This window comes from Mustela lutreola, chromosome 4 (genome assembly GCF_030435805.1).
Source record: "Mustela lutreola isolate mMusLut2 chromosome 4, mMusLut2.pri, whole genome shotgun sequence".
NCBI lineage: Eukaryota > Metazoa > Chordata > Mammalia > Carnivora > Mustelidae > Mustela > Mustela lutreola.
Genome location: NC_081293.1, coordinates 38,920,359 through 38,947,055, shown reverse-complemented (window position 1 = coordinate 38,947,055; position 26,697 = coordinate 38,920,359). Strand labels below are relative to the sequence as shown.

Sequence of the window (26,697 nt, the reverse complement as noted above, 5' to 3'; positions counted from 1 at the left end):
TTATCTGACAAAGACTTTAAATCAATTATTTAAAAATATTATAACAAGCAATTATAAGCACTTGTAAAATGAATAGAAACATAAGACTCCACAATGATGTTTAAAGAAGAAGCCAATGGAAATATTAGAACTGAAAAATACAATGATTAAAGTAACACTTACTGACTAAGCTCAAAAGTGCAAGTGGAGATGATATAAAATTGTCCATGAAAGTGAAAATAGATCAGGAAAAATTACTCCACCTGGAAAAAAAAAAGAGAAAAAAAAAGACTTAAAACAAACGGATAGGCCTCAGGGACCTATAGAAGAATAGAAGGTAACACTTCTTTTTATCAGAAGTACATGCACAGAGTTCAGTGATGAAAAATGTATTTCAAGAGACAATGGCTGAAAACGTCCTAAATTTAGCAAACCACACAAACCCGAAGATTCAAGAAGCTGAAAAAACCTTAAACAAGATAAATCCAAAGACATTCTATCCTCAGGCCAAACATAACTAAACAGTTGAAAACCAATGACAAAAGAAATATTCAATTCAACTAAAAAAATAAATGTGCATTACTTGTAGGAGAAGAACAATTTGAATGACTGTGGATTTCTAAGCAGAAACTACAGAAGGAAGTTGCATGATAGTTTTCTTTTCTTTTCTCTCTTGTTTTTAAAGATTTTATTTATTTATTTGACAGATAGAGATCACAAGTATGCAGAGAGGCAGGCAGAGAGAGAGAGAGGAGGAATCAGGCTCCCTGTTGAGCAGAGAGCCCGTTGTGGGACTAAATCCCAACACCCTGAGAACATGACCTGAGCTGAAGGCAGAGTCTTAACCCACTGAGCCACCGAGGAGCCCCAATAGTTTTCAATTGTAGAAAGAAAATACCTACTGTCAACTTTTAATTTTATTTTTAGCAAAACCACCTTTAGGAATGAAGGTAAATTGAAGGTGTTTTGAGATGAAGGAAAGCTAAGAGAGTTTGTTCTCACCAGAGCTGCTATAAAAGAATTGCTAAATGAAGTTCTTTATTACTGTTAGTATTGTTGTTCTTATTTTATTTTGTAACTTATTTTTATTTTTAAAATTAATTATTTTTTTATTTTTTATTTTATTGTTTTAGCTAAAGGAAGTACTTACAGAGAGAAGTCAATGATACCAGAATAAAACATTACATTGGGGATAACAAGCAAGAGAAATGGTAAATATCTTAGCACGTATTCTGTTTTTGAGCTCTTGAAAAATATATTTGATGGTTGAAAGAAAAAACAGTGACATTATCTGCAGAGGTTTTTTCAATGTATCCCAGTATAATATATAAGATGATTGTAACATAAAGAGATGGAGGGTACTGGGATCCACGTGATTGAAAGATTTCCAAATTCCACTTAAATGGTAATGTGTTGATTCTATTTGTACTATGGAAAGTTAAATATGTAAACTGTAATTTTCCTAGTAACCAGCTAACGAAATCTATACTAATAGGTATTATTTTTAAAAACCTGATGAATTAAAATAGAATAATAGCAATATTCTAAGACCTCAAATGAAGGCAGGATTTGTGGACATGAAGGAAGAATAAACAGGAAAAAACACTTAAAAACAAATTTAAAAATGATACAACTAAATCTAAAGATACCAATATTTGCATTAAGTGGAAATGACCTAATCTCACCCACCTAAAAGATACTGGCATAAGAAATACTACAAGCTTCCTTGTATATGTAGTATCTAAAGTACTCAAACTCCTAGAAATAGAAAGTAGGATAGTGGTTGACAGGGATAGGAGGAGGGGGAAAGGGAGATCTTTGGTGGATACAGAGTTTGAGTTTTGCAAGGTGAAAAAGCTCAAGAGATCTTGAGCTTTTTAAATATATCTACACAACAATGGAGATATATTTAATACTGATGTACCGTACACTGAAAAATGGTTCAGATGGTAAACTTTATATTATGTACGTATTACAACAATAAAAAGACAGAAGCTGTCAGGTTGAAAACATAGAAATAAATAAAACATGACTAAACTAAATGTGGTTTGTAAGAAACTAAAGAGATACAATGATATAAGTAGTTATAGGTAAAAGGATGGAAAATGACATAGCATGCAAATGCTAATCAAAATAATCTTAGAGTAGCTAATGTTAATATGAGACAAATACACTTCAGAGCAAAGATAATTATGAAGACTTAAAGAGAAGGATAACATAATGATAAAATTGTCAGTTCACAAAGGGAATTAAGATGGTAGAGGAGTAAGAGGACCCTGGGCTTGTCTTGTCCCTAAAATACAGCTAGATAGTTGTCAAATTATTCTGAACACCAAGAAGTCAATCAGAGGTCTGAGAGAACAAAAACTGGAAGTCTATACGTAGAAAGCTACCACTTTTTGGAAGGTAGACGGTGTGGAGTTTCACTTGGGAAATAGTGATGAGGAAAGATCCTGCTTAGAGGCTACTGCAAAGTATTGAAGTGGTGGAGCAAAAAATCTGAACTTTAAAAATTTACTATCTTGAGAAGAATTGTGCCTGGATTAAAGGTCCTCAGGTGGCAAAGAAGGGCAGAATCCCAGGAATGAAAGGGTGGTCTGAAGCCGTGGAGTCACAAGAAGAATGGGTGGCACCAAGGTGTGACACTATTCCCAGGCATAGTGTCTGGGAAGCTAGTAGAGTGCAGAGGATCTTGGTGTCAGCTTTCTGCTATAAACTGCAGACCTAGCAGGCATTGTAAGACCTTCCCTTGGAGGAACACTGGGAGTCTGTGCTGTAAGCATCCCTGAATTTGGAGTTTTGAAACTTGTTACACACCTGAGATAAAAAGGTTGGGGGCACTGACAGGGTGAAGGCAGGGTTCAGGTGGAAACTGGGAAACAAATAGGGTGACTGGTTACTCTTCTGTGAGGGCTCACTGGAATAGGGACATGAATCTTTCAGGTCTGAGGCTAGAGAGTAGGAGGCAGCCATTTTCATCCAGCCCATCACTGCTGAAAGACTTAGGGAGAAAACAGCACCATCTAGTGGAGGCTGGAGCTGTGTATACCACAAGGGTTCCCATCCCTCCCACCGAGTACCAGTCCTTGAGAAGCGTTTCCACTGAAACAAGCCACCCACAAGTCATCCTAAGAATCAGTGCCATTGGCCCCTCCTCCAGCAGACCAGCACAAACAACTCAAACAACTAGCTCACACCAAGTTTATTGATCAGAGTGCTGCAAAGCTTCAGCTCTAGAGGATACAGGTTTGAGCTTCCTTTTCACTTTTTAAAATTTCCTTTATTTTTATTATTTTTTCATTTATTATATTTTCCATTCCTTTTTAAAGTCTTATTATAAATTAAAAAATATGTGTGTGTGTGTGTGTGTATGTATATATACATATATATACTTTTCATATGTATTTTAAAAATTTTTGGTCTACTTTCAGCTCCCTGGTGGTCTAGTGGCTAGGATTAAAATTTTTTGGTCTACTTTCATATGTTCTTTTTTTTTTTTTTTTTAAAGATTTTTAAAAATTAATTTGACAGAAAAGGACACAGTGAGAGAGGGAACACAAGCAGGTGGAGTGGCAGAGAGAGAAGCAGACTTCCAGCCAAGCAAGGAATCCAATATGGGGCTCAATCCCAGGGCCATGGGATCATGACCTGAGCTGAAGGCAGGCACTCAACAACTGACCAAGAGGGAATATCTTAAATTAAGTGCTTTTGCCTACCATGTAATGACAAAAAAATCAACAAAAGTAGCTAGGAAGAAAGTTTTGGAGGTGGCAGATAGGTATGGTAATGGTAGTGATGATGGTTTCAAGAGGGTTTACATATCTCTGAACACATTAGGTTCTATACTTTAAATATCTACAGCTTTTTGTATGACCATCATTAATCAATTAAGTGGTTTAACTTTTATGATTGGATGTATCTTCAACACAGAATTACTTCAGGGGATTTGTCTCAATAAAATATTTTATAGGACCACGATTTAGTGCATTAATCTCCATGTTAGGATTTGGGTTTGTCCTTCACTGATTATGATCTATGGCTGGTAATGACCATGCTGGACTTATAGACTAAATTTTAGAATTCTGGTATTCGTTTTTGTGTTTGTCAAGTTCACTCTTCAATCATAGTCTATCTCAAAGTAATGTAAAGTGCATTTGTCTAGTTTATATGTAATAATTTATTATCAAATGCTGACTAACACCTTGGGAAGGCTCACATTCTTTTCATTACTTTGACCACGATCCTTTGATTTATTCTCTACGTTCCTGAACTTCGACCACTTCACAGCACTCCTCCATAATTCAACTCTCAGGGTGGACAATTATTTCCATGTTCATGCAGCATCTTTTTGCTATGCATATGAGTATTGTCAAGTGGATTCTAGAGATTATATGGCTCAGTCTCCATATTTTATGGAGATGGTGACTTACGTGTTTTTGGAAGTTGGCTAGTTAGTTGACGGCAGCACCAGGCTTGTTCAATACAAGCACCAGGCTTGTTCAGTGCAAATGATTCAGAGTCTACTCTGGTCCATTTACATTCCATTTCCACTGCCACTTCCCTAAACCATCATTCTTTTTCTTCCAATTCCTGTAACACTCTCTACACTTTCTTACTCTGATCTTGGCTTTTCCAAACTCTTTTTTATACAATGGATAACAGCCAATCTTCTAGATCTTTTTTAGGACTTGTTTGATATTTCCTTACTATCAATCAGATGAATTATCATCTTGGTAATAGGACCATGCAGGCCAAATAGTATCTAATCATGGGGTACAATGTGTTTCATAAAATATATATGAGATTATCTAACCTCAAGGTTTGGTTAAAGAGAAACAAAATAAAAAATAGTCTTAATCATTTTAGAGAGGTTTCTTTTGAAGAATAAATAGATACATTCTAGCTGTCAAATAGTTGGAAAAAGCACAAGCTATAAGGATTGAGATAATGGAAATGTTAATTTTTTAAAATAGATGATCAAACAGAAGATAACCTTATAGTTGACAACACACTTCAGTGAAGGAAAATTTTTAATTTATTTATTTTCATTAGTAACATGAAGTAGATAAAGCATTTGAATCTTTGTAAGAAATTATAGAAGTATGAAAGAAGTGCTCCCTTCCACAGATATACACAAGCATCTGTAGTAACAGCTTTAGGATAGGAACCAATCATAAACATGCATAATGCATCTGAGAGGCTGGAGCTAGAGTAAATGATTTAGGAAATAGGAGCTGGTCATCTATGTCATGGTGCAGTCATTCTCTCTCTTTAGAGAATGGTCTAAGCCTGAGAAAAATTCTGTTTCCCTCCAGCATGGGGCTGACACATGCATATGTAGCTAAGCTGAGGGCCAAAAACAGCATTTCAGAGAACTCCTGAGGCAAACCATATATATTCCAAGGTGAATTGTACTATGACCATTGTTTCCCTAGGCTACGCATGAAGGGAATATGGACCAAAGTATTGGTAGTAATCCCATCATTTCCTTCATAACCAGAAAGTAATAAACAACCTTCTATCATTTAATTATCTAAATGCCTTTTGATTAATCATCAATCCATTGTGCCATGATTATGGCTAGAGATAAGTGAGATAAAAAGTACATAAGGGGCACCTAAGTGGCTCAGTGGGTTAAAGCCTCTGCCTTGGGCTCAAGGGGTCCCAGGGTCCTGGGATTGAGTCCTGCATCGGGCTCTCTGCTCAGTGGGGAGCCTGCTTCCTCCTCTCTCTGCCTGCCTCTCTGCCTACTTGTAATCTCTGTCTGTCAAATAAAATCTAAAAAAAAGTGCATAAGTTATAAAATTTTGGAAATTCCAAACATATCTTTATATCTGAGGGAAGAAAAAATTCAGCAAAAGATATTTCGGTTAATCAATTGTCATGAAAATGTGGAATATTTAGAGAGAAGATAGTATGTGCATCAAGGTAAAATGTGACCTTGCAAAAGCAGATTTCCATTTTTTAAAAGGATGTGCTAGGTCAAGTGAGATCTGCTAGAGACCCTGTATTACAACTGTGTGGGCTGCTACATTGGCCAGAATGAGGACACTGGGTTCTCTAAGGTCTTCTAGTCAAAGGTGATTTTTTTCATGTGATTTTTTTCATTTTGATATTTTCATTCTGTACATTGTCTCCCTCAGAGCCTGGTGGACTTGCTTGTTCCGCAGAGTATAGATGACAGGGTTGAGCAATGGGGTCACCACCGTGTTCACAAGGGCAGCCTCTCTGTTGGACTCCAGCCTGTTCGTTTGCTTTGGTTTCACATATATGAACACACAGCTGCCGTACATCAGAGAGAGAACTATGAGGTGAGAAGAGCAGGTGGAGAAAGCTTTCTTTTTCTCTTTGGCTGATGGGAGTTGTATGATTGTGACTACTATGTTGCTGTAGGCAATGATGGTTATGATAAGAGATGTCAAAAGGATAACCAAAGCGAGGACAAAGGCCAACATTTCAGTGGAGCTGGTATCCGAGCAGGAGAGATGAATCAGGGGGGCAAGGTCACAGAAAAAGTGAGGAATGATACGGGGACCACAGAAGGACAACTGGAAAACCTTCACTACCAGCCCAGTGATAAAGGGAAAGGCCAAAGCGAAGCAGGCAGTGACCAGGAGGAAGCAAGTCTTCAGGTTCATGATGGTCGGGTAATGCAGAGGCTTGCAAATGGCCACATACCGATCCAGAGACATCACTGCTATGAGGAGGAATCCTGCTGCTCCCAGAAATACAAAGACAAATGCTTGTATGAAACAGGCAGGAAAGGAAATGGTTTGCCTGCCTGAAAGAAAGATGGCCAGTAACTTAGGAATAACCGTACTTGTAAAACAACACTCAAAGAAGGAGAAAATGCTGAGGAAAAAGTACATAGGTGTGTGGAGCCGGGAGTCAGCACAGGTGATGGTGACTATGACAGCATTGCCTGCAATGGATGCCAGGTAGGCCAACAAGTGTACCAGGAAGAGGATCTTTCCCAGGTGTTGGATGGCAGGAAACCCCTCCAAGGTGAATTCGTGGACAGTTGTCCCATTCCCCCTTTCCATGGGCATCTGTTTCCACATCATCATCACTGCTCGTCTAACCTGTAATAAAGACATCAGGGAACCCAAAGATTTTAGGAGACCATGATTAAGTTATTTCAGTAGCCAAGAATCTGGCTAGACATTAGGCAATGAATATAATAGAATCTATCTGTTCATGTTTTTGTGAGACTTAATTAAGATAAATCATGTAACTCACGTGACATATGGTGTCAAAGTTTCTTAATGTGTTTCTTAAATTCTAAGTGTAGTATTATGATCACTAGTATTATTCCTGGAGTTTAAGTAGGCAGAGTTATTAACATTTTTGTGTTATATGTTTTATTCTTTTTGTAATATTATTTGTAAGTATCATTATAGTAATGTTAGTAATATTTCCTTTGACCATCCCTTTTAAAATCTGTAACACATTCTATGGTCCATCATCATATGTGAGAACTTAAATTGTTTTCTCTGCTCATCACCGAAACTCAGTATTTCTTTTACTCACCATAACAATCATGATCCCCTTCTAAAAGCAGAAACTAAAGCTTAGAAAGTTCTAGGGATCTTAAGTCACATAACTGGGACTTTTCTTAAGTCACATAACTGGGACTTTAGCCAGAATGCCCAAATTTGAAGTAACTGCTGTTTCTAAATACAGTGACAAACTATTTTCTTTTCTTTTCTTTTCTTTTTTTTTTTTTCCTTTTACAGAGATCACAAGTAGGCAGGCAGAGAGAGAGAGAGAGAGAGGAGATAGCAAGCTTCTTGCTAAGCAGACAGCCCAATGGTGGGGCTTGATACCAGAACGCTGGGATCATGACCTGAGCCAAAAGAAGAGGCTTTAACCCACTGAGCCACCCAGACGTCCCCCAAATATTTTAAAACAGGAACAAATGTATTTTTGATGCCCTCTCAACCTTAAGTGAAAGATTAGCTTTATTTATCTTAATTGTTTCTCTCCTCAGACAATAGTACTGATGTGTTACACACCTGTGGAATGACATGGGGCTTAGAGAGGATCTACTTTAGTACAAGCATTTTATAGAAGGAGTTGGAAACCAGAGGCATTAGGGGTTGCTCAGCAGTACGAGGTAAGTTGTAAATCTAGGATTTACCACCCACCTTCACATGGTTCACTCTGGCCTGTGACAGAAGACTGTATGATGGTAGTTCATAGAATTAACCCACTTATGAGGATGTGCTGGGCACCTGGCGCTCATGCACTCACTCTCACATCCAAGCTCAGTGAACATTCTTTCTTCAGCCCTCTCCATCAGTACCTTCTCTCAGGATGGTGTTTGGCTCCTTCATATCAACTCTAGGCTGAAGGTCAGCAGTGAAGAATGTGTCCTTCTCGGTAAAGCACTGTGGGACTGGTGTTCTGGGGGCAACTCATGGAACTGAGCAGCTCACCCCTGAGTAGCACAGCCTGAGGGAGCCTCTCCTTCTGTTCCTGTTGACCCCAGTAAATCCACCAAGTTAGCAGGATGCCTGAGGACAGGCACTCAGCCAAGAGTCACCATATGGGGTGTAGGGCTTCCTTCCTTTGCAATTATTGTCTTCTAAGAAATCAAAAGCTTGCTCTGGGCTGAGGGGAAAGGGAAGAGAAGGAAACTCATTTGTCATAGCCTGGGGCCCCTGGCTGGGTCAGGGAAGGGGAGGGGATGTGGTGAATATGCATCACATGCTGCCAGTATTCTGGCTGCCAGTCCCTGTTTCCAAAGTGAAAAAAGGCTACGTGGCACCCTGGACCACTGAAACCCCAGAAAGGAACAGAAGGACTAAAACAAGCACATTTCACTGCTCCGAATTCTGGCCTAGAGCTGGACTCCTAGACTACTTAGGGTTCTCATGAAATGTCTGGCTCTGCCTTCCCCAGTGATAGAAGCCCACCTAACATGCAATACTGCTGTCACCTCCTATAGCACTTAATGGGAACACATAGCTTCTTACTGGTTTAACCCTGGGTACTGTTGAGACAAGGATCCTTCTGTGTCAGTGCTCCATGTCGTGGGCACACCTGCTCCAAACACCTTCTCTTGCATATGCCCTTTCATTATATGCTCACCTTTCCACATGGAGAAGCATCCTTGTTTTACTGCATCAACAGCGAAGAGATGCTGACATGCAGTTCTGAGGCTCTGTGATAGTTTTACCACAATACTGTTTGGTCACCAAGCAGGATGGACCCAGCCAGTGAGCAGAAAGTGTGGACCCCCAAGCCTTATCAGATGTTGAAGAGACAGCGGCAGAAAGTAAAGTTACAGCTGGTGTCTTAAGGGCAGCTAATTGGTTACCATGAGAATGAGAATTACTGATGCAACCTTTGTATTTATCTTCCCTTGTGTGTGGCGACGCTGACTCCCAGATGTCCACACTGTTCTCTGCCAAGATTTTTCAAGGAAATTATATGACAAATTCTCAAGGGTTTTTAAAGTCCCAAGTTGAATATTCATCCTGATTGTAGGTAAAAGTCCAGACTACAATTTTCTACAGGTGATGTATACAGTGAGACCAGAGCATAGTTGTTAAAATAACATATTTTATGGTTAAAAAAAAAAAGTGGGATCACACTCTGGCTTTCATGAGGCTTTTAGAAAGATTCTGGAGAAGTCCTCCTTTTTATTAACAAATTCTTCATGCTTTCACTGACATTACAATTCTTTTCATTGCATATTTTCATCTGAAGAATATGTTAATTGTGCTCCCTAGTCTTTTTGAAAAAGGAAAGCATGCACTTTTTCCTCTTCAGGGAAGAAGGGGGCATGGCATGGTAGGTGGTTTCTGTAACATCTGTAACCAGTCAGACCCCTCTCTCTTGAAAAGTTTCTGGGATGTGGCTCCCCAGATCTTTCTAGTTGCAGAAGAGTAAGAGATGTGAGCCTGAGGGTGGGGAAGCTGTACCCATAGCAACTATTGGGTTGGGGGGTGCTTCTCCTCCTGTGTATGTCAGCTGAGCATTGGTGGCCGGGGTGTCCCATTTTTCTGTGGCCTCTGGATTCCCATCCAGAGCCTGAGAAGGGGACTAAACTCTTGTATTTGCTGGAGATCATGGGATATATGGTAGCTGGAAATTTGTTCTGCCTGAATCTGCCCTCAACATTACTGATCTTACAAGGTCAAGGCAAATATTATAGAAAATTTCATGAGTATTCATATGGGTTCCACCTTCCCACAAGTATACAAAATCACTTTTAGAACATCTGTCCATCTATATACCCTGTTCTCAGTTCATGGCAAACTTGGACCTCAGTTGGAGGTGAGGGAAAATAAAGAATAATGGGAGAAAAGTTATAAAAGCTAGAGCCATGTGAGACTATACATTTTCATGCTCAGATCAGGGCTCATTTTCAGGGGGTTTTAATATTATTCAGTGCCAGCTTCATGGTGCAGAAATACCTATCATACCTGAGTGAGTCCCAACAACAGTGTGATGGTGGGAACATGGGAGGAGAGGATCTAGTTTTGATGGGAAGTTTTACAAAGTGGACAATCAAAGAAATGGGTTGAACTAACTCTACATTGTATCTAGCATAGGGGATGGTGAGCTGATACCCAGAAATATTTCTTTTCTTTTTTTCTTTTTTTTTTTTAAAGAGAGAGATCACAAGTAGGCAGAGAAGCAGACAGAGAGAGTGGGGGTAGCAGGCTCCCTGCTGTGCAGAGAGCCTGATTTAGGGTTTGATCCCAGGACCCTGAGCGGAAGGCAGAGGTTCAACCCACTGAGCCACCCAGGCGCCCTCCAAGTAATATTTCTAATTGTCTTTGGTCTACTTTCTGTTTTTTGGATAGTGCCTTTTGGCTCTCCAATTGACACTGTATCTTTTTGAAAGGACACCTTGAGATCTCTGTTATCAAGAACATTTCAAGCATTCCTTGTGCTTTGAATGTGTAAGTATACAGTTTTAGTTAGGGAAGGAATAGTTCTTAAGGTTTTATTTGTAATTATCAAAATATTCAGAGATTAAGCAAATATCAACTGTGGATTCTCCCCTCCAGAATACAATTATGTTAGCCATTCTGTCCCCTGGCCACTCTTAAAAATAGGCTACGCATATATTCAGGATTTAGATAGTAATACTATTTTGGTTTATAGTATGTCTGGTTAATATGATCTATTCCTAGAATGGTTCCAATTTCTAGTATTAAATCCCTAAGGAAGAAGGCTAAATTGAGGCCTAAGGAAAGGTGAATCCCATCATCTATGATATTGTGGGAGAGGGCATAGGGGATGCTAATTTGAACAGAAAGTGGGGATCAGAACCCACTGAAATTCTCATTAGGCAGAATACGAGTGTGAGGGTGGAACTGTAGGAATAACAATAATACTCTGAGAACCATGGTCCCTTTTGGAATTTCTATAAAACTAAGGCAACAACGGCAATAAGGACCCAGAATACATCAATTCTAAAATAGGGAGTTCATTAATACCATGCCCATTACCCATCCAGCCATGTGAAGAGAAGCATGATAGTGTTAGTAGCTTCCAATCTGAGTCAGAGAGGAGAAGTGAAGGCATAGAGTAAATTAACCTGCCCAGATTTCTTTGTTGCCTTTTTAAAAGAAAATTTTAATTAAGGCTATTTTACATTTCTATGACTTTGAAGTTGTTAAAAAGCACTTTACAAAAATTAATTGTGCTTTACAATATTCCTATAAGCTACATATTATTATTTGTTTTACAAATGGGAAAACATAGGCATGAAGAGACTAAACTAATTGCCCACAATCAAGCAACTAATGAATGTTACAGCTGAGAAAATAATATTCTAGTTTTTTTAATTAAATTTATTTTCAGCATAACAGTATTCATTATTTTTTCACCACACCCGGTGCTCCATGCAATCCATGCCCTCTATAATACCCATCACCTGGTACCCCAGCCTCCCACCCCCCCCGCCACTTCAAACCCCTCAGATTGTTTTTCAGAGTCCATAGTCTCTCATGGTTCAACTCCCCTTCCAATTTACCCCAAGCCCCTTTTCTCTAACTCCCCAAGTCCTCCATGCTTTTTGTTATGCTCCACAAATAAGTGAAACCATATGATAATTGATTCTCTCTGCTTGACTTATTTCACTCAGCATAATCTCTTCCAGTCCCATCCATGTTGCTACAAAAGTTGGGTATTCGTCCTTTCTGATGGAGGCATAATACTCCATAGTGTATATAGACCACATCTTCCTTATCCATTCGTCCGTTGAAGGGCATCTTGGTTCTTTCCATAGTTTGGCGACCGTGGCCATTGCTGCTATAAACATTGAAAATACAGAAAGGGAAATTAGAGAATCGATTCCATTTACTATAGCACCAAGAACCATAAGATACCTGGGAATAAACCTAACCAAAGAGGTAAAGGATCTGTCCTCAAGGAACTACAGAACGCTCATGAAAGTAATTGAAGAAGACACAAAAAGATGGAAGACCATTCCATGCTCTTGGATCGGAAGAAAAAACATTGTTAAAATGTCTATACTGCCTAGAGCAATCTATACTTTTAATGCCATTCTGATCAAAATTCCACCGGTATTCTTCAAAGAGCTGGAGCAAATAATCCAAAAATTTGTATGGAATCAGAAGAGACCCCGAATCGCTAAGGAAATGTTGAAAAACAAAAATAAAGCTGGGGGCATCACGTTCCCTGATTTCAAGCTTTATTACAAAGCTGTGATCACCAAGACAGCATGGTACTGGCATAAAAACAGACACAGAGACCAGTGGAACAGAGTAGAGAGCCCAGATATGGACCCTCAACTCTATGGTCAATCTTCGACAAAACAGGGTATTCATCCTTTCTGATGGAGGCATAATACTCTATAGTATATATGGACCACATTTTCCTTATCCATTCTTTCATTGAAGGGCATCTTGGTTCTTTCCAGTTTGGCGACCGTGGTCATTGCTGCTATAAACATTGGGGTACAGATGGCCCTTCTTTTCACTACATCTGTATCTTTGGGGTAAATACCCAGGAGTGCAATGGCAGGGTCATAGGGAAGTTCTATTTTTAATTTCTTGAGGAATCTTCACACTGTTCTCCAAAGAGGCTGCACCAACTTGCATTCCCACCAACAGCGTAAGAGGGTTCCCCTTTCTCCACATCCCCTCCAACACAGGTTGTTTCCTGTCTTGTTAATTTTGGCCATTCTAACTGGTGTAAGGTGATATCTCAATGTGGTTTTAATTTGAATCTCCCTGATGGCTAGTGATGGTGAACATTTTTTCATGTGTCTGATAACCATTTGTATGTCTTCATTGGAGAAGTCTCTGTTCATATCTTCTGCCCATTTTTTGATATGATTGTCTGTTTTGTGTGTGTTAAGTTTGAGAAGTTCATTATAGATCCTGGATAGCAACCTTTTGTCTGTACTGTCATTTGCAAATATCTTCTCCCATTCCGTGGGTTGCCTCTTTGTTTGTTTGTTTGTTTTGACTGTTTCCTTTGCTGTGCAGAAGCTTTTGATTTTGATGAAGTCCCAAAAGTTTATTTTCGCTTTTGTTTCCTTTGCCTTTAGAGACATATCTTGAAAGAAGTTGCTGTGGCTGATATCGAAGAGATTACTGCCTATGTTCTCCTCTAGGATTCTGATGGATTCCTGTCTCACATTGAGGTCTTTTATCGATTTTGAGTTTATCTTTTCTAGTTTTTTAAAAAAAATTTTTAATTAACATACAATTAAATTATTAGCCCCAGTGGTACAGGTCTGTGAATTGCCAGGTTTACACACTTCACAGTACTCACCATAGCACATATCTTCTCCAATGTCTATAACCCAACCACCCTCTTCCTAACCCCCTCCCCACAGCAACCCTCTGTTTTGTGAGATTAAGATTCTCTTATGGTTTCTCTCCCTCTCAATCCCATCTTGTTTCACCTTTTTCTTCTCTACCCCACAAACCCCCCACTTTGCCCTTCAACTTCCTGTATGTCAATCCTAAGTGAAACAAGTGGCTTTAAAAAAAGAAAATTGCACTTACTTGTATCAGAATTTTTCTGAATAATTTTAATAGATGGAATGAATAGCATCTTAGACGTTGCAGATTAAAGATTTGCAAATTTGAAGATACAGAAAGTTAAACACAAAGTAATCTACCTAAAATCGAAAAGATCATCAGTGAAATATGGGGTAACTTTAGATAATCCGACATGCATATTAAATTTCTGAAGGAGAAGTTTATGTGTGGAGGGGGATGACAAAAAGAGATTCAAGTAAATGATGGCCAAAATTTTCTAAATTTCATGAAAACAGAACCAAAAATCTCAGTAAAACCCAAAAATTAGGAAAATGAAAATATCTACATCAAGGCACGCAATAAACTGCCTAAAACCAATGATAAATAGAACATCTTAAAAGCAGCCAGAAGGAAAAATTACATGTTTCTTGTTGAGGAAAAAAGATAAAGATAACATAGAATCTTCTCTGGAAAAATGTCCATTGACAGATGAATGGATGAAGAAGTTGTGGTATACACACACACACACACACACAGGAATATTAGTTATCAAAAAAGATGAAATCTTATCATTTACAAGGACATGGATGGAACTGGAGGGTATTATGGTAAGTGAAATAAGTCAACCAGAGAAAGACAACGATTATATGGTTTCACTCATGTGGAATTTAAGAAACAAAACATAATCATAGGGTAAAGGAGGGAAAAATAAGATGAAATCAGAGAGGGAGACAATCTCTAAGGGGCTCTTAACTGTAGGGAACAAACTGAGGGTTGCTGGAGCGGAGGCGTGTTGGAGGGTGGGGTAAATGGGTGATGGGCATTAAGGAGGGCACATGCTGTAATGAGCACTGGGTGTTATATGCAACTGATGAATCACTGAAATCTACATCTGAAACTAATGACACCCTATGTTAACTAATTGAATTTAAATAAAACAAGATATAAGAAAAAAAGATGTTAGTTGGAAAAAAATTAAAAAACAATGAGAATACAATGATACAAGGACTTTGAAAGGACCATGGATAAAAATCTGCCAACCTGGAATTCTATACCTATGTAAATATCTTTCAAAAATGGAGGCATACTGGGATGCCTGGGTGGGTCAGTGGGTTAAGCCTCCACCTTTGGCTCGGGTCATGACCTCAGGGTCCTAGAATTGAGCCCCATATCAGGCTGTCTGCTCAGCAGGGAGCCTGCTTCCCCTTCTCTCCCTGCTTGCCTCTCTGCCTACCTGTGATATCTTGCTCTCTGTTAAATAAATAATCTTTAAAAAAATGGAGGCATACAAAAGATAAAAACAAATTAATCACCAGAATATCTACAGAATAATAATTGGTAAAGTCAGTCTTCCAAGAAAAAGAAAATTATACCAGATGGAAATATGGATGTATGGAAAGGAAGGAAAAGCACCAGAAATAGCAATTATATTGGCATCTAAGATGCTTTGTTTTAATTATTTAAATGTTGTTGAAAGGTAATTGACTCTTGCAACAAAAATAGTAACAATGCACTGTGGTGTTTATAACATATGTATAAGGAACATATATGACAACAATATCATAAAAGCTGAGGGGGTAGAAGTATGTTATTTTAAGTTTCTTATATGTGAAGTGGTAAACTATCACCTGGAGGTAGACAGTGACAAGTTAAAGATGTATACTGTAATACTAAAGCAACCACTAAAATAAAAATCAAAAGTTATAGTTAAGAAGCCAACAGAAAGAGATAAAATGGAATCATCACAGTTGGGCAGTAGGAAACTGGGTTGATGTATATTTTTATTATATTCATTTCAGAAGTCATTTCACAAGTATTTAAATGTTAAAACATATCAAATTATACACTTTAGATATAGCCATTGTGTATCAGGGATAACTCAAGAAATCTGTAGAGCTGATTGTAATGGAATACTAAAAATGCTTGGTTAATTCAATAGAAGACAGGAAAGGAGAATAAGAAATACATAAGGGAGGGGACAAATAAAAGGAAATATTGAGATGGTAGAGTTAAATATAACCTTACAATAATGACATTCATATAAATGGACTAAGTACTCTAATTTAAAAAGGGAGAGAGAGACACACACACACATACACACACATAGTGACAGAGACAGAGATTACTATATTAGGTCAAAAGGAAGGTGTTACTACATGCTGGTCATAAGAATAACATTTAAATACATAGAGTAAGAAATTCCAAGCAAACATCAAGCTAAAGAAAGCTTGTGAGACCATAGTAATATATATTTAAAAAACAGACTTTATAGTGAAGTATATTTCAGAGATAAAGAGGTAAATTTATAATGATAAAGGAATGAAATAATCAGGAAGGCATAATTCTATATGTATATGCACACAATGATAGTGTTTAAAGTTTATAAAAGAAAACTTAGAAGAAGTAAAAGGAGAAGTAAAGAAAATCCACAGTCATAGTTAGAGGTTTAAACATGATGATTTAAATAATTATACAGCAAAAAGTCAAAAAATAATTCAGTAAGTGTAGAGAATTTACTTGAATATCAACTAAGTGGACTTAATTCATAATTGTAGATTATTGTACATTAATTGTACATATAATTGTACATTGTTACATTTAGTACCTGAAGAATACACATTATTTCCATGTGCACATAAAAGTTGCACTACTAGGTATTTATCCAAACAATACAAAAATACTGATCTGAAGGGATACATTCACCCAGATGATTATGGCAGCATTATCAGCGATAGTAAAGTATATAGAGAGGCAAATGTTCATCAGCTGACGAATAGATAAAGAAGATGTGAAACATCCACCTGCACGCACGTGTACACAGGATGGAATATTATTCAGCCATAAAAAAGAATGATACTCTTTTTTTTGGAATTTGCAATGTCATGTCATTTTTGGACTTGGAATGTCATTTGCAATGACATGGATGGAGCTAGAGTATGTGATGCTAAGCAAAATAAGTCAATCAGAGAAAGACAAATACCATATGTTTTCACTTGCATGTGGAATTTAAGAAACAGAAAAAATGAACAAGAGGGAAAGGAAAAAAAGAGAGGCAAAACATAAAAGAGACTTCACTATAGAGAACAAAATGAGGATTACTGGAGGGGAGGTGGATGGAGTATGGGGTAAATGGGTGATGGATATTAAGGAGGGCACTTTTGATAAGCACTGGCTATTATATATAAGTGATGAATCACCATTCTCCTAAAACTAATATTTCACTGTATCTTAACTAACTGGACTTTAAATAAAAACTTGAAACTACAAAAAAAATAAATTTCAAGATATATTTTATGCTGGGTTGTAAAATAAATCTCAAAACATGTTAAAGGACTGAAAATACAGAATACGATAGAATACGTTCTCTAGTCACAATTGAATTAAACAAATCAATTACAATGATTCATCTAGAAAATTCCTCAATACTTGGATATAAACAATACATTTCTATATCACTCTTGGATTACAGAAAATTTTACTAAGACAATCTGAAAATATTTTGGATGCAAAAATATTAACACAACATACCAAAATTTCTGAAATGCAACCTAAAGCCATGCTTAGAGGAAACTTCATAGCATTAATATTTATATTAGAAATAACTATAAAATTAATCATTTAGATGTTCAGTTTTAAATGGTAGGAATGTAAAAGGAAATTACAACTGAAGTATGCAAATAAGTGTGAATTCATATAAATATGAGTGCAAATATATATAAACCAACGGAATAGAAAACAAACAATAAAAAAATAAAAAGTTGGTTCTTTGAAATGACTCACAAAATTGTTTAGCTCATAATAAGACTGACAAGAAAAAAGAGATATCATATGTTATTTATCCTTCTCTGACTTATTTCATTTTGCATAATGTCCTCTAGGACCATTGATGTTGTCAGAAATGTTAGGATTTCTTTCTTTCTCAAGGCTTAATAATAATACATTATATACATATACATACACACATACACATATTATTTTATATATAATGTGAATGTATTGTATATGTACATTACATACACACAGTATATATGCTTACATAATGTATAATGTATATGTATTATATACATGTTATATATAATGTATGCCTATATACATGTTATACACACACACACACACACACACACACACACAAAATGTCCTCTTTACCCATTCATCCACTGATGGCTGTTTTCGTATATTGGCCATTGTGACTAATGCTGTGATAAATATGGTAGTGCAAATATCTTTCAATATCTTGTTTTTATTCTTTGGATATATGTTCAGAAGTAGAATTTCTGCATCATAAGGTAGTTCTATTTTTAAATTTTTGAGGAATCTCCATATTGTTTTCCATAGTGGCCGAACCAATTTACAGAGAATGTGTTCAGTTAAAAGTGACTTACAAGACCAGTGTGATAATATGGAGCATTTTGAATTCTCATGCATTGCTATTGAGAGCCTAAATCCAATTTGGGAACTTGTTTTGCGATTTCTTACAGTGCTAAGACCTATTCTATAATTAATTCAGTACTTTTACTCCAAGCCATATACTCAAGAGAAATGAATGCTGTCTTCAAAAAGACTTATAGAAGAATATTCATAATGTATTCATAGTAGCCCTTAATTGGAAAGGACATAAATGTCCTTCAGTGAGAGAATGGAAAATGGTGATATACATAGATAACGACTTACTACAAAACAATACAAAAGAATTAATCATTGGTTCATGTGACAGCATGGATAACTCTGAGGAATCCGAGGAAAACTAAAGCCAGACATATGCTGTGTTCCATTTAAATGAATTTCAGGGGCGCCTGGATGGCTCAGTGGGTTAAACATAAATGAATTTCAAGAGGTGGCAAAAGTAAATTTCGATGACAGAAATAAAAGTAGTTCTTTAGTTGTTTTCTCTTGGTGTGGGCTACTGACTGGGACAGGGCACAAGGACACTTGTGATGAGATGGGAATTTCTATGGTTTGGGTAGTGGTTACATAGACGTTTACATATGCAGAAAATTATCAACTTGTAATTAAAATTTATGCATTTTACAATGTACAAATTATACCTTATTAAAGAAAATACCAGGTTAAAAAGGAAAAAAAGCGAGCAAGGGCAATTGTACAACATTCTTTCTGATGCCTAAGCTTGTCTTTTTTGACATATGTAATTCAGCACTTTATAAATTTTGCAAATCTAGGGCACTCATGGCAAATAAACCTTTGAGGAGTTGTACAAAGGACTGCATAGGCTTCTGAGGATTGTGATAGTATGCTACAACATGCAGTAAAATGGTTATTCGGGTATGTTTCTGCTGAAATTTCTAATTTCCAAATATGAACAATTAAATGTCCTCTGGGACTCTGTTGTGATTTAAGTTTGTGTTCCCTTTTTTTGGTACTACTCTAATGAATCTTGACTATTGCAGAGGTTTGTCCTTTTGGGTTATGTGTGTCCTCATGAGGGATGGTAAATAACTCTGTGGTAAATATATCATCAGGGCACTTGAATATATTCTCATTTATGACTTCAATGATCTTCACCTACTCTGAAAGGTGGGAAACAACTAGTTGCTAAGAAAGTGACTAGCAGCAGGGTCCAAAGGAAAGTAACGTTTGTTGTTTCTACTTCCTGACTCTCTTCTGTTTTTGGATGCACAACCCACCAGATTTGATGTTCATGATGGACTGTGTCATTGTATCCCATAGAGTGGATATAAATTTGTTCAGGAATTTTAAATGGTTACATCAGCATATTCTTGTGCATATTTACAGCAGTTTCTATTGTCTTGATCTAGGATTTATCATTCCAATTGCCATAGGGGGAAACTATGACTGTTAATCTTCCAGAGTTTAGAAATCTCTGTCTTCCATGAAAAAAATTAGCTTTAATAATCTCCTATTAATTTAAGACATAGGCATTCATTGATTTCTTTAAAAGTTCCCGAATAAGTACATCTCACCTCCCCCTTCCATTAGCTTTGAAGAAAGATCCTGGTTTGTGGGAAGAAAAAAGCAGCACATTGTCAAAGAAGCTGTTTCCTGTGAGCTGTTTCTTGGTGAGTACTTGGCCATGGGAATAATTTGCAATCTAATAAGTCAAATATTTAAAGCAGAGACTAGTAATGTTTAAGTTTGTATTGTGGATCATGCATAGTTAATGTAATAGTTTTAACTAAGTCAAACAATTAAGTAAAATGCAATTCAATTATGGTGACTTACTAGAGCACTGATTTCCAACATATGCTTGAATCCCTTCCCAAAGATTACATGACAATTCATTCAGCTTCCAGCTAGGCACTGGCATTTTAAAAAAAAAAAAAAATTTATTTCTTTTCAGCGTAACAGTATTCATTGTTTTTGCACCACACCCAGTGCTCCTGCAATCCATGCCCTCCCTAATACCCGCCACCTGGCTCCCCCAACCTCCAAGCCCCCGCCCCTTCAAAACCCTCAGATTGTTTTTCAGAGTACATAGTCTCTCATGATTCACCTCCCTTTCCAATTTCCCTCAACTCCCTTCTCCTAACTCCCCATGTCCTCCATGTTATTTGTTATGCTCCACAAATAAGTGAAAACATATGATAATTGACTCTCTCTGCTTGACTTATTTCACTCAGCATCATCTCTTCCAGTCCTGTCCATGTTGCTACAAAAGTTGGGTATTCATCCTTTCTGATGGAGACATAATACTCTGTAGTGTATATAGACCACCACGTCTTCCTTATCCATTCATCCGTTGAAGGGCATCTTGGTTCTTTCCACAGTTTGGCGACCATGGCCATTGCTGCTATGAACATTGGGGTACAGATGGCCCTTTTTTTCCCCACTACATCTGTATCTTTGGGGTAGGCACTGGCATTTTTAAAAAAACAAATGTTCCTCGGGTGCCTGGGTGGCTCAGTTGGTTAGGCATCTGCCTTCAGCTCAGTCATGATCCCAGGGTGCAGGGATTGATGCCCACTTAGGGTCCCTGATCAGCAGGGATTCTTCTTCTCTCTCTCCCCCATGCTCTCTCTCACATAAATAAATCTTAAAAGAAAGAAAAAAAATGAATGTTCCTATTGTGATTGCAATGGGAATATATTTATAATTCCACCACATTGAAACTTTCCAGTGTAACAAAAATATTCCCAGAAAACAATGTTCAAAGGTGGTATGACTAATAGCAGAAGGAATATCAACTGTTCTGCCAGGTGTGTAGAGTGAGAGGGAAACTGATGCACATTTCAATGTTTTCTCACTGATTCTGAACAACCAAGTCATATAACCATCCCTCACTCCCATTTTCAGACATGGTTTCTTTAAACCCAAGGACTGGGTAGTTATGAGATATTGTGATAAACTAGATACCCTGCTCAGTCTTAAAGTTTTGGACAAAGAACTGAGGATGAGCCAACTGAGGAAAATAACTGGTTTGAAACATGCAAATAGGAAAACAGCTTCCTTCCCCACACTTTCTTTTTCCAGAGGGCTAAAGCCAGTGCATTGGAGGCCTTTATATATTGCATATACTACCTGAAGTATAAAAATTAACATTGTGACCCCATAAAAATATTCTCTGTGAGATGACAGCCTTCACTGTTATCTTTTGGGTTTATATGTTATTTGAAAATAATTTCTATTTTATAGTGTTTACCTTGTGGACTATTATTCAAATATATTATTATTCAGAAAAGTTAAGCTGCACATTCAAAATTATTTTAAAAAATGAACAATAAATGTTCAATTTTTACAATTTAATAATTGCAAATTTCAAAATAATTTGTAATATAACATTTAAATTATATAAAGTGATTCCTCATTCAGAATTGTAGCAACAAGTAGTATTTATTGTTTTTTAATAGTGGCCATCAATTAAATTTTTATTCTTTGGTGGTGACATTTTCTATTTGAAAGATCCAGCAGAGTTGATGATAGAGAAATGGAGATCACTATGGAGGTGAGGAATGAGACAACAATCCAAGAATTCATTCTGGAAGGGTTTCCTGCCATCCAGGCCTTAGGGAATGTCTTCTTCCTGATCCATCTGCTGGCATACCTGGCCTCTATCACAGGAAATGTGGTGATCATCACCATCACTTGGGTTGACCATCGGCTCTGGACACCAATGTATATTTTACTCAGCACGTTCTCCTTCTCTGAATGCTGTTTTATCACCTTAGTTATTCCTAAACTGCTGTCTATCTTCCTGTTGGGAAGGCAACCAATTTCCTTTACTGCTTGTCTCATACAGGCCTTTTCTTTTTTCTTTTTTGGGTCAATAATTTTCTTCCTCATGGCAGTGATGTCTCTGGATCGGTATGTGGCCATTTGCAAGCCTCTGCATTACCCGACCATCATGAACCCGAAGACTTGTTTCCTCCTGGTCACTGCCTGCTTGGCTTTGTCCTTCCCTCTCATCACTGGGCTAGTAGTGAAGGTTTCCCAGTTGTCCTTCTGTGGCCCCCATGTCATCCCCCACTTTTTCTGTGACCTTGGCCCCCTGATTCATCTCTCCTGTTCTGACACCCGACCTACTGAAATGTTGACCTTAGTCCTCGCTTTGTTTGTCCTTATAACATCTCTTATCATAACCACCATTGCATACAGCAACATAGTAGTCACAGTCCTGCGACTTCCATCAGCCAAGGAGAAACAGAAAGCTTTCTCTACCTGTTCCTCTCACCTCATGGTTCTCTTTCTGATGTATGGCAGCTGTGTGTTTATATATGTGAAACCAAAGCAAACGAACAGGCTGGACTCCAACAGGGAGGCTGCCCTTGTGAACACAGTGGTGACCCCACTGCTCAACCCTGTCATCTACACTCTGCGGAACAAGCAGGTCCATCGGGCTCTGAGGGAGGCTCTACTGAGGTTGAGGTTACAGAAACAGAGCTTTGGAGGGTAAGTGGATCTTCTTGGTCTTCTAGTTCAATTTCCCACAATTGAAGAAATATTTTCTATAGAATTCTACATATTAGGATCTACAGGATCAGGATTCTACAGGATCAGGTAATCCTGCTTATGCTAATTTTCATCTGGCTGGTACAATATTACTTTATAATACAATACTTTTTCACTATTTGAAAATTCCTCTTAGTTCTTTATATCATGCTGAAATACATCTTCCTTGATTTTTCTACTCAGTGGTCTTTCATTTCAGTTCATACAACATTTATGGAGAGCCCAGTATACATAAATCACATAATACAAAGTCTTTAGGAATAAAAAAGTTGTCAATCTGATAATAATGATTACTCTTCATGGTACATGCTCATGCTTGAGTTTTCTGATACTAAGAAAGGATAGAAACCTTTACCATTTTATGTATTCAGGGTTTGAAATTTTAGAAGCAAATTGTTCTGAAATTACATAAAGTCATAATATTATAGTCTAATTAAAATTAATGGTATTTCATTAATTGGATCTTTTATGTAAATGAACCAACAGTAAGCTGGTTTGTTGTGAACACAAACTGGCCATTAGGGCCAGTTGTCTTCAGGTGGAAGCTGCTTCCTCCATGAACCTACAAATACAATAACTGACCCAATTTTAATCCTGGTTCTCTCTTTGGGTCTATTGGTTTTAGAGGTGTAAATAGCTCAGTGTAACTCCAGGTGGTTACGATGTATCTAATATTATCAACAAAATTGTTTTTAACTCTTTCTTAAAATAGAAATAAAAGGCAAAATTTTAAAAAGTTTTAAAAAGATTTTATTTATTTATTTGAGAAAGAGAGACAGAAATAGTGAGAGAGAGCATGAGTCAGAAGGGGAGGGAGAAGTAGGCTCTCCACCAAGTAGGTATCCCAATGTGGGACTTGATCCCTGAATGCTGGGATCATGACCTGAGCTGAAAGCAGATGCTTAGCTGACTGAGCCACCCAGGCATCCCAGAACTTTTAGATTTGTTCCGGTTTATTACCCTGTAATTGATGTTGCCAAGCCTTGACCCCTATAAGTTGCTGAAAGGTAGGTGACCCCACTACCAAAGTTTCTCCCTACATGGAAGAGATGTTTTCTCCTAATGTAACTTTGGGTGTGGGAGCTGCTGCTGTCAGGTTAAGCTAAATTATGGTTGACCCTGTATGCAGCAAAAGCTAACAAAACTCATAATTAGGAAAGTTTAAAAGGAAAATGAGTGTAATTGATAATTGTTAAAAAATGGATTAAAATTGGGTCAGTTATTGTATTTGTAGGTTCATGGAGGAAGCAGCTTCCACCTGAAGACAACTGGCCCTAATGAAAAATGGTTCCTGTCACATCCCACATGGCATTTGCATACTATGCATTTGATTTTCACTATGTCTGATTTGAGCACATACACTCCTTCCTGCTTGATTTGAGAATTACCTATATTCAAGGCATAATCTGATTAGGAAGAATTTTAGACTGTCAAAAAATATTGGCAGATTTAGATTTTTTTTTTTCTTGCCTGGGAATGGTTTGATTATAAAGTGTCCTTGGGATTATGCTCTTCCAAGGACAACTGTGTCTTTGTCCCTTCTTTCTCCAAAGAAGTATTTACTTTTTTTTTTTTAAGATTTTATTTATTTATTTGACAGACAGAGATCATAAGTAGGCAGAGAGGCAGGCAGAGAGAGAGCGGACGAAGCAGGCTCCCTGTGGAGCAGAGAGCCCGATGCAGAACTCGATCCCAGGATTCTGGGATCATGAACTGAGCCGAAGGCAGAGGCTTTAACCCACTCAGCCACCCAGGTGCCCCCAAAGAAGTAATTTCTGAGCCTAATCTAAAAGCAGGAATTCCCGTGGTTTCTGGTTTCTATGCATTAGATGAAATAGCCACCTCTGCCAATTTTCACAGCCTGGCCTCATGAACCAGACTAGTGGAGGAGATGAACCTCACCTATCAGCCCAGCGAGATTCTGGGTACTTCTTGAACCTTTGTGCTCATCCAAACCACTATCTTTGTTTCTAGTATGCCCCAGGAGACTAAGGTATGCCAAATCCTGTTGGTCCCTGTGACAGGTAGGATAGAAACTAGTCTTTCTAGCAGAAGCTAGAAAAGTGGGGAATGCTGGATGCGTGGTCCAATTCCTTCTCTCCTCAGTGAGAAGCTGAGAGAGTGAATCCTCTACTCACTGTTCGCTTAGTTGGGTAGAGGCCCTGTGGGAAATGGCTACACTCTCATTCAGACCACACTCTTTTAAAACTGTTGCTTTACTGTCTGTCATCCTCAAAGGCCTAATGAAAGCTGGGGGCCATTGGATCTCAGAGACAGGCAGGTTAGTTGGAGACTTGGTTCTGTCTCTGGAGCAAGCCAGGGAGAGAAGGAGCTACAGAAAGTGGCCACTGGCTTATTCAGACTCCTAGAAAGTAGTGACTTCCTGTCTGTCAGTTCCCAGATGCAGGCTAGTTATAAGCCCAACCGTCAAGGTAGCAGCTCATCAAGTTGAAGCTTTAGATGTATAGTCTAATCTCTTCTATGGAGAAACTGAGAGCTGGCTATTTTTGCCTTTTCTTTCATTTTTTTAAGTTCTGTGCTTAAGGTGGGGCTTGAACTCACTACCTGGAGATCAAGACCCACATGCTTTACCAATGAGCTAGCCAGGCTAAAATGTTCTCATTTCAAAGCTGTTATACAAATGGAATCATATGATATATAACCTTTTGAATCTTTTTCTTAACTCTACATGATTCCCTTGAGATTCATCTGAACTTTTGTACATGCCAATATTACATTCCTTTTTATTGCTGAATAGTAGGCAATGGTATGGATGGTATGATGTGTTTATTCACGTGTTAAAGGACATATGGGCTGATTTCAGTTTTTGGCTTTTACCAGTAAAGCTTCCATAAACATTCATGTTTGTGTACAGGTTTTTGTGTGAACACACGTTTTCATTTCTTTGGGATAAGCACCAAAATGTGCAATTGCTGGGCTGTATGATAGTTGCATGTTTAGTTTTAAAGAAACTGTCAAATAATTTTTGAGAGTGCTTGTACCAATTTATATTCCCACTAGCAGTGTGTATAGGTGGACTAGTTTCTCTGCATCCCCAAAAATATTTGGTCTTATCACTATGTTTTCAGCCACTCTGTAAAGTGTGTACTAGCATTTTGTTGTTGTTTTGATTTGTATTTCCCTGATGACTGATGATGTTGAATGTCTTTCACTTGCTTAAATGGCATTTGTATACCTTTTAGGTAAAATGTCTGTTTATGTCCTTTGCCCATATTCTTATTGGTTTACTATTATTATTAATATTTTTACTGTTGAGTTTTAAGAGGTCTTTATATATTCCAGATATAAATCTTTTGTCAGAAATGTGGATTGCAAATATTTTTCCCCAGTCTGTAGCCCATCTTTTTATCCTCTTTTCATATACTTTCGCAGAACAAAAGTTTTTAAAATTTTGATGTGGTCTAATTTCCAATTTTTCCTTTTATGGATCATACTTTTGGTGTCAAGTCTAAGAAGTCTTTTCCTAGCCCAGATCCTGCAGATTTCCTTTTTTTTTCCTAGAAATTGTTAATAGTTTTGTATTTTATGTTTATCTGGGACCCATTTTGAGTTAGTTTTTGTTGTTTGTTTTGTTTTAAGTTGTCAGACTTAGATTGAGGTTTTCTTTAGTTCTTCTTCTCTCTCTCCCTCTCTTTATTTTTGTATGTGGGTGTCCAATTGCTCTAGCACCATTTCTTTGGAGTTACTGCAGGTGGTAATGTTTTTTTTAATTTAGGTTTCCACAGGTTTATAGTTAGTATATAAAAATGTGATTTTGGGGGTGTTGAATTTGTAACCTTTGACCATACTGAAATCACTT

General features: G+C 37.6%; 2 protein-coding genes across 2 annotated transcripts; one reads left to right on the top strand and one right to left on the bottom strand.

Moving 5' to 3' along the window:
- Nucleotides 1-6,083: 6,083 nt before the first annotated feature.
- LOC131830296 (olfactory receptor 6C74-like) lies at nt 6,084-7,046 on the bottom strand. The gene has a single exon (XM_059172599.1). It carries the CDS (start codon nt 7,044-7,046, stop codon nt 6,084-6,086), a length of 963 nt encoding a protein of 320 aa, XP_059028582.1.
- Nucleotides 7,047-21,864: 14,818 nt separating this feature from the next.
- Nucleotides 21,865-22,821, top strand: LOC131830298 (olfactory receptor 6C74-like). Its single transcript, XM_059172601.1, has one exon. It carries the CDS (start codon nt 21,868-21,870, stop codon nt 22,819-22,821), a length of 954 nt encoding a protein of 317 aa, XP_059028584.1. The 5' UTR covers nt 21,865-21,867.
- The last annotated feature ends 3,876 nt before the right edge of the window (nt 22,822-26,697 follow it).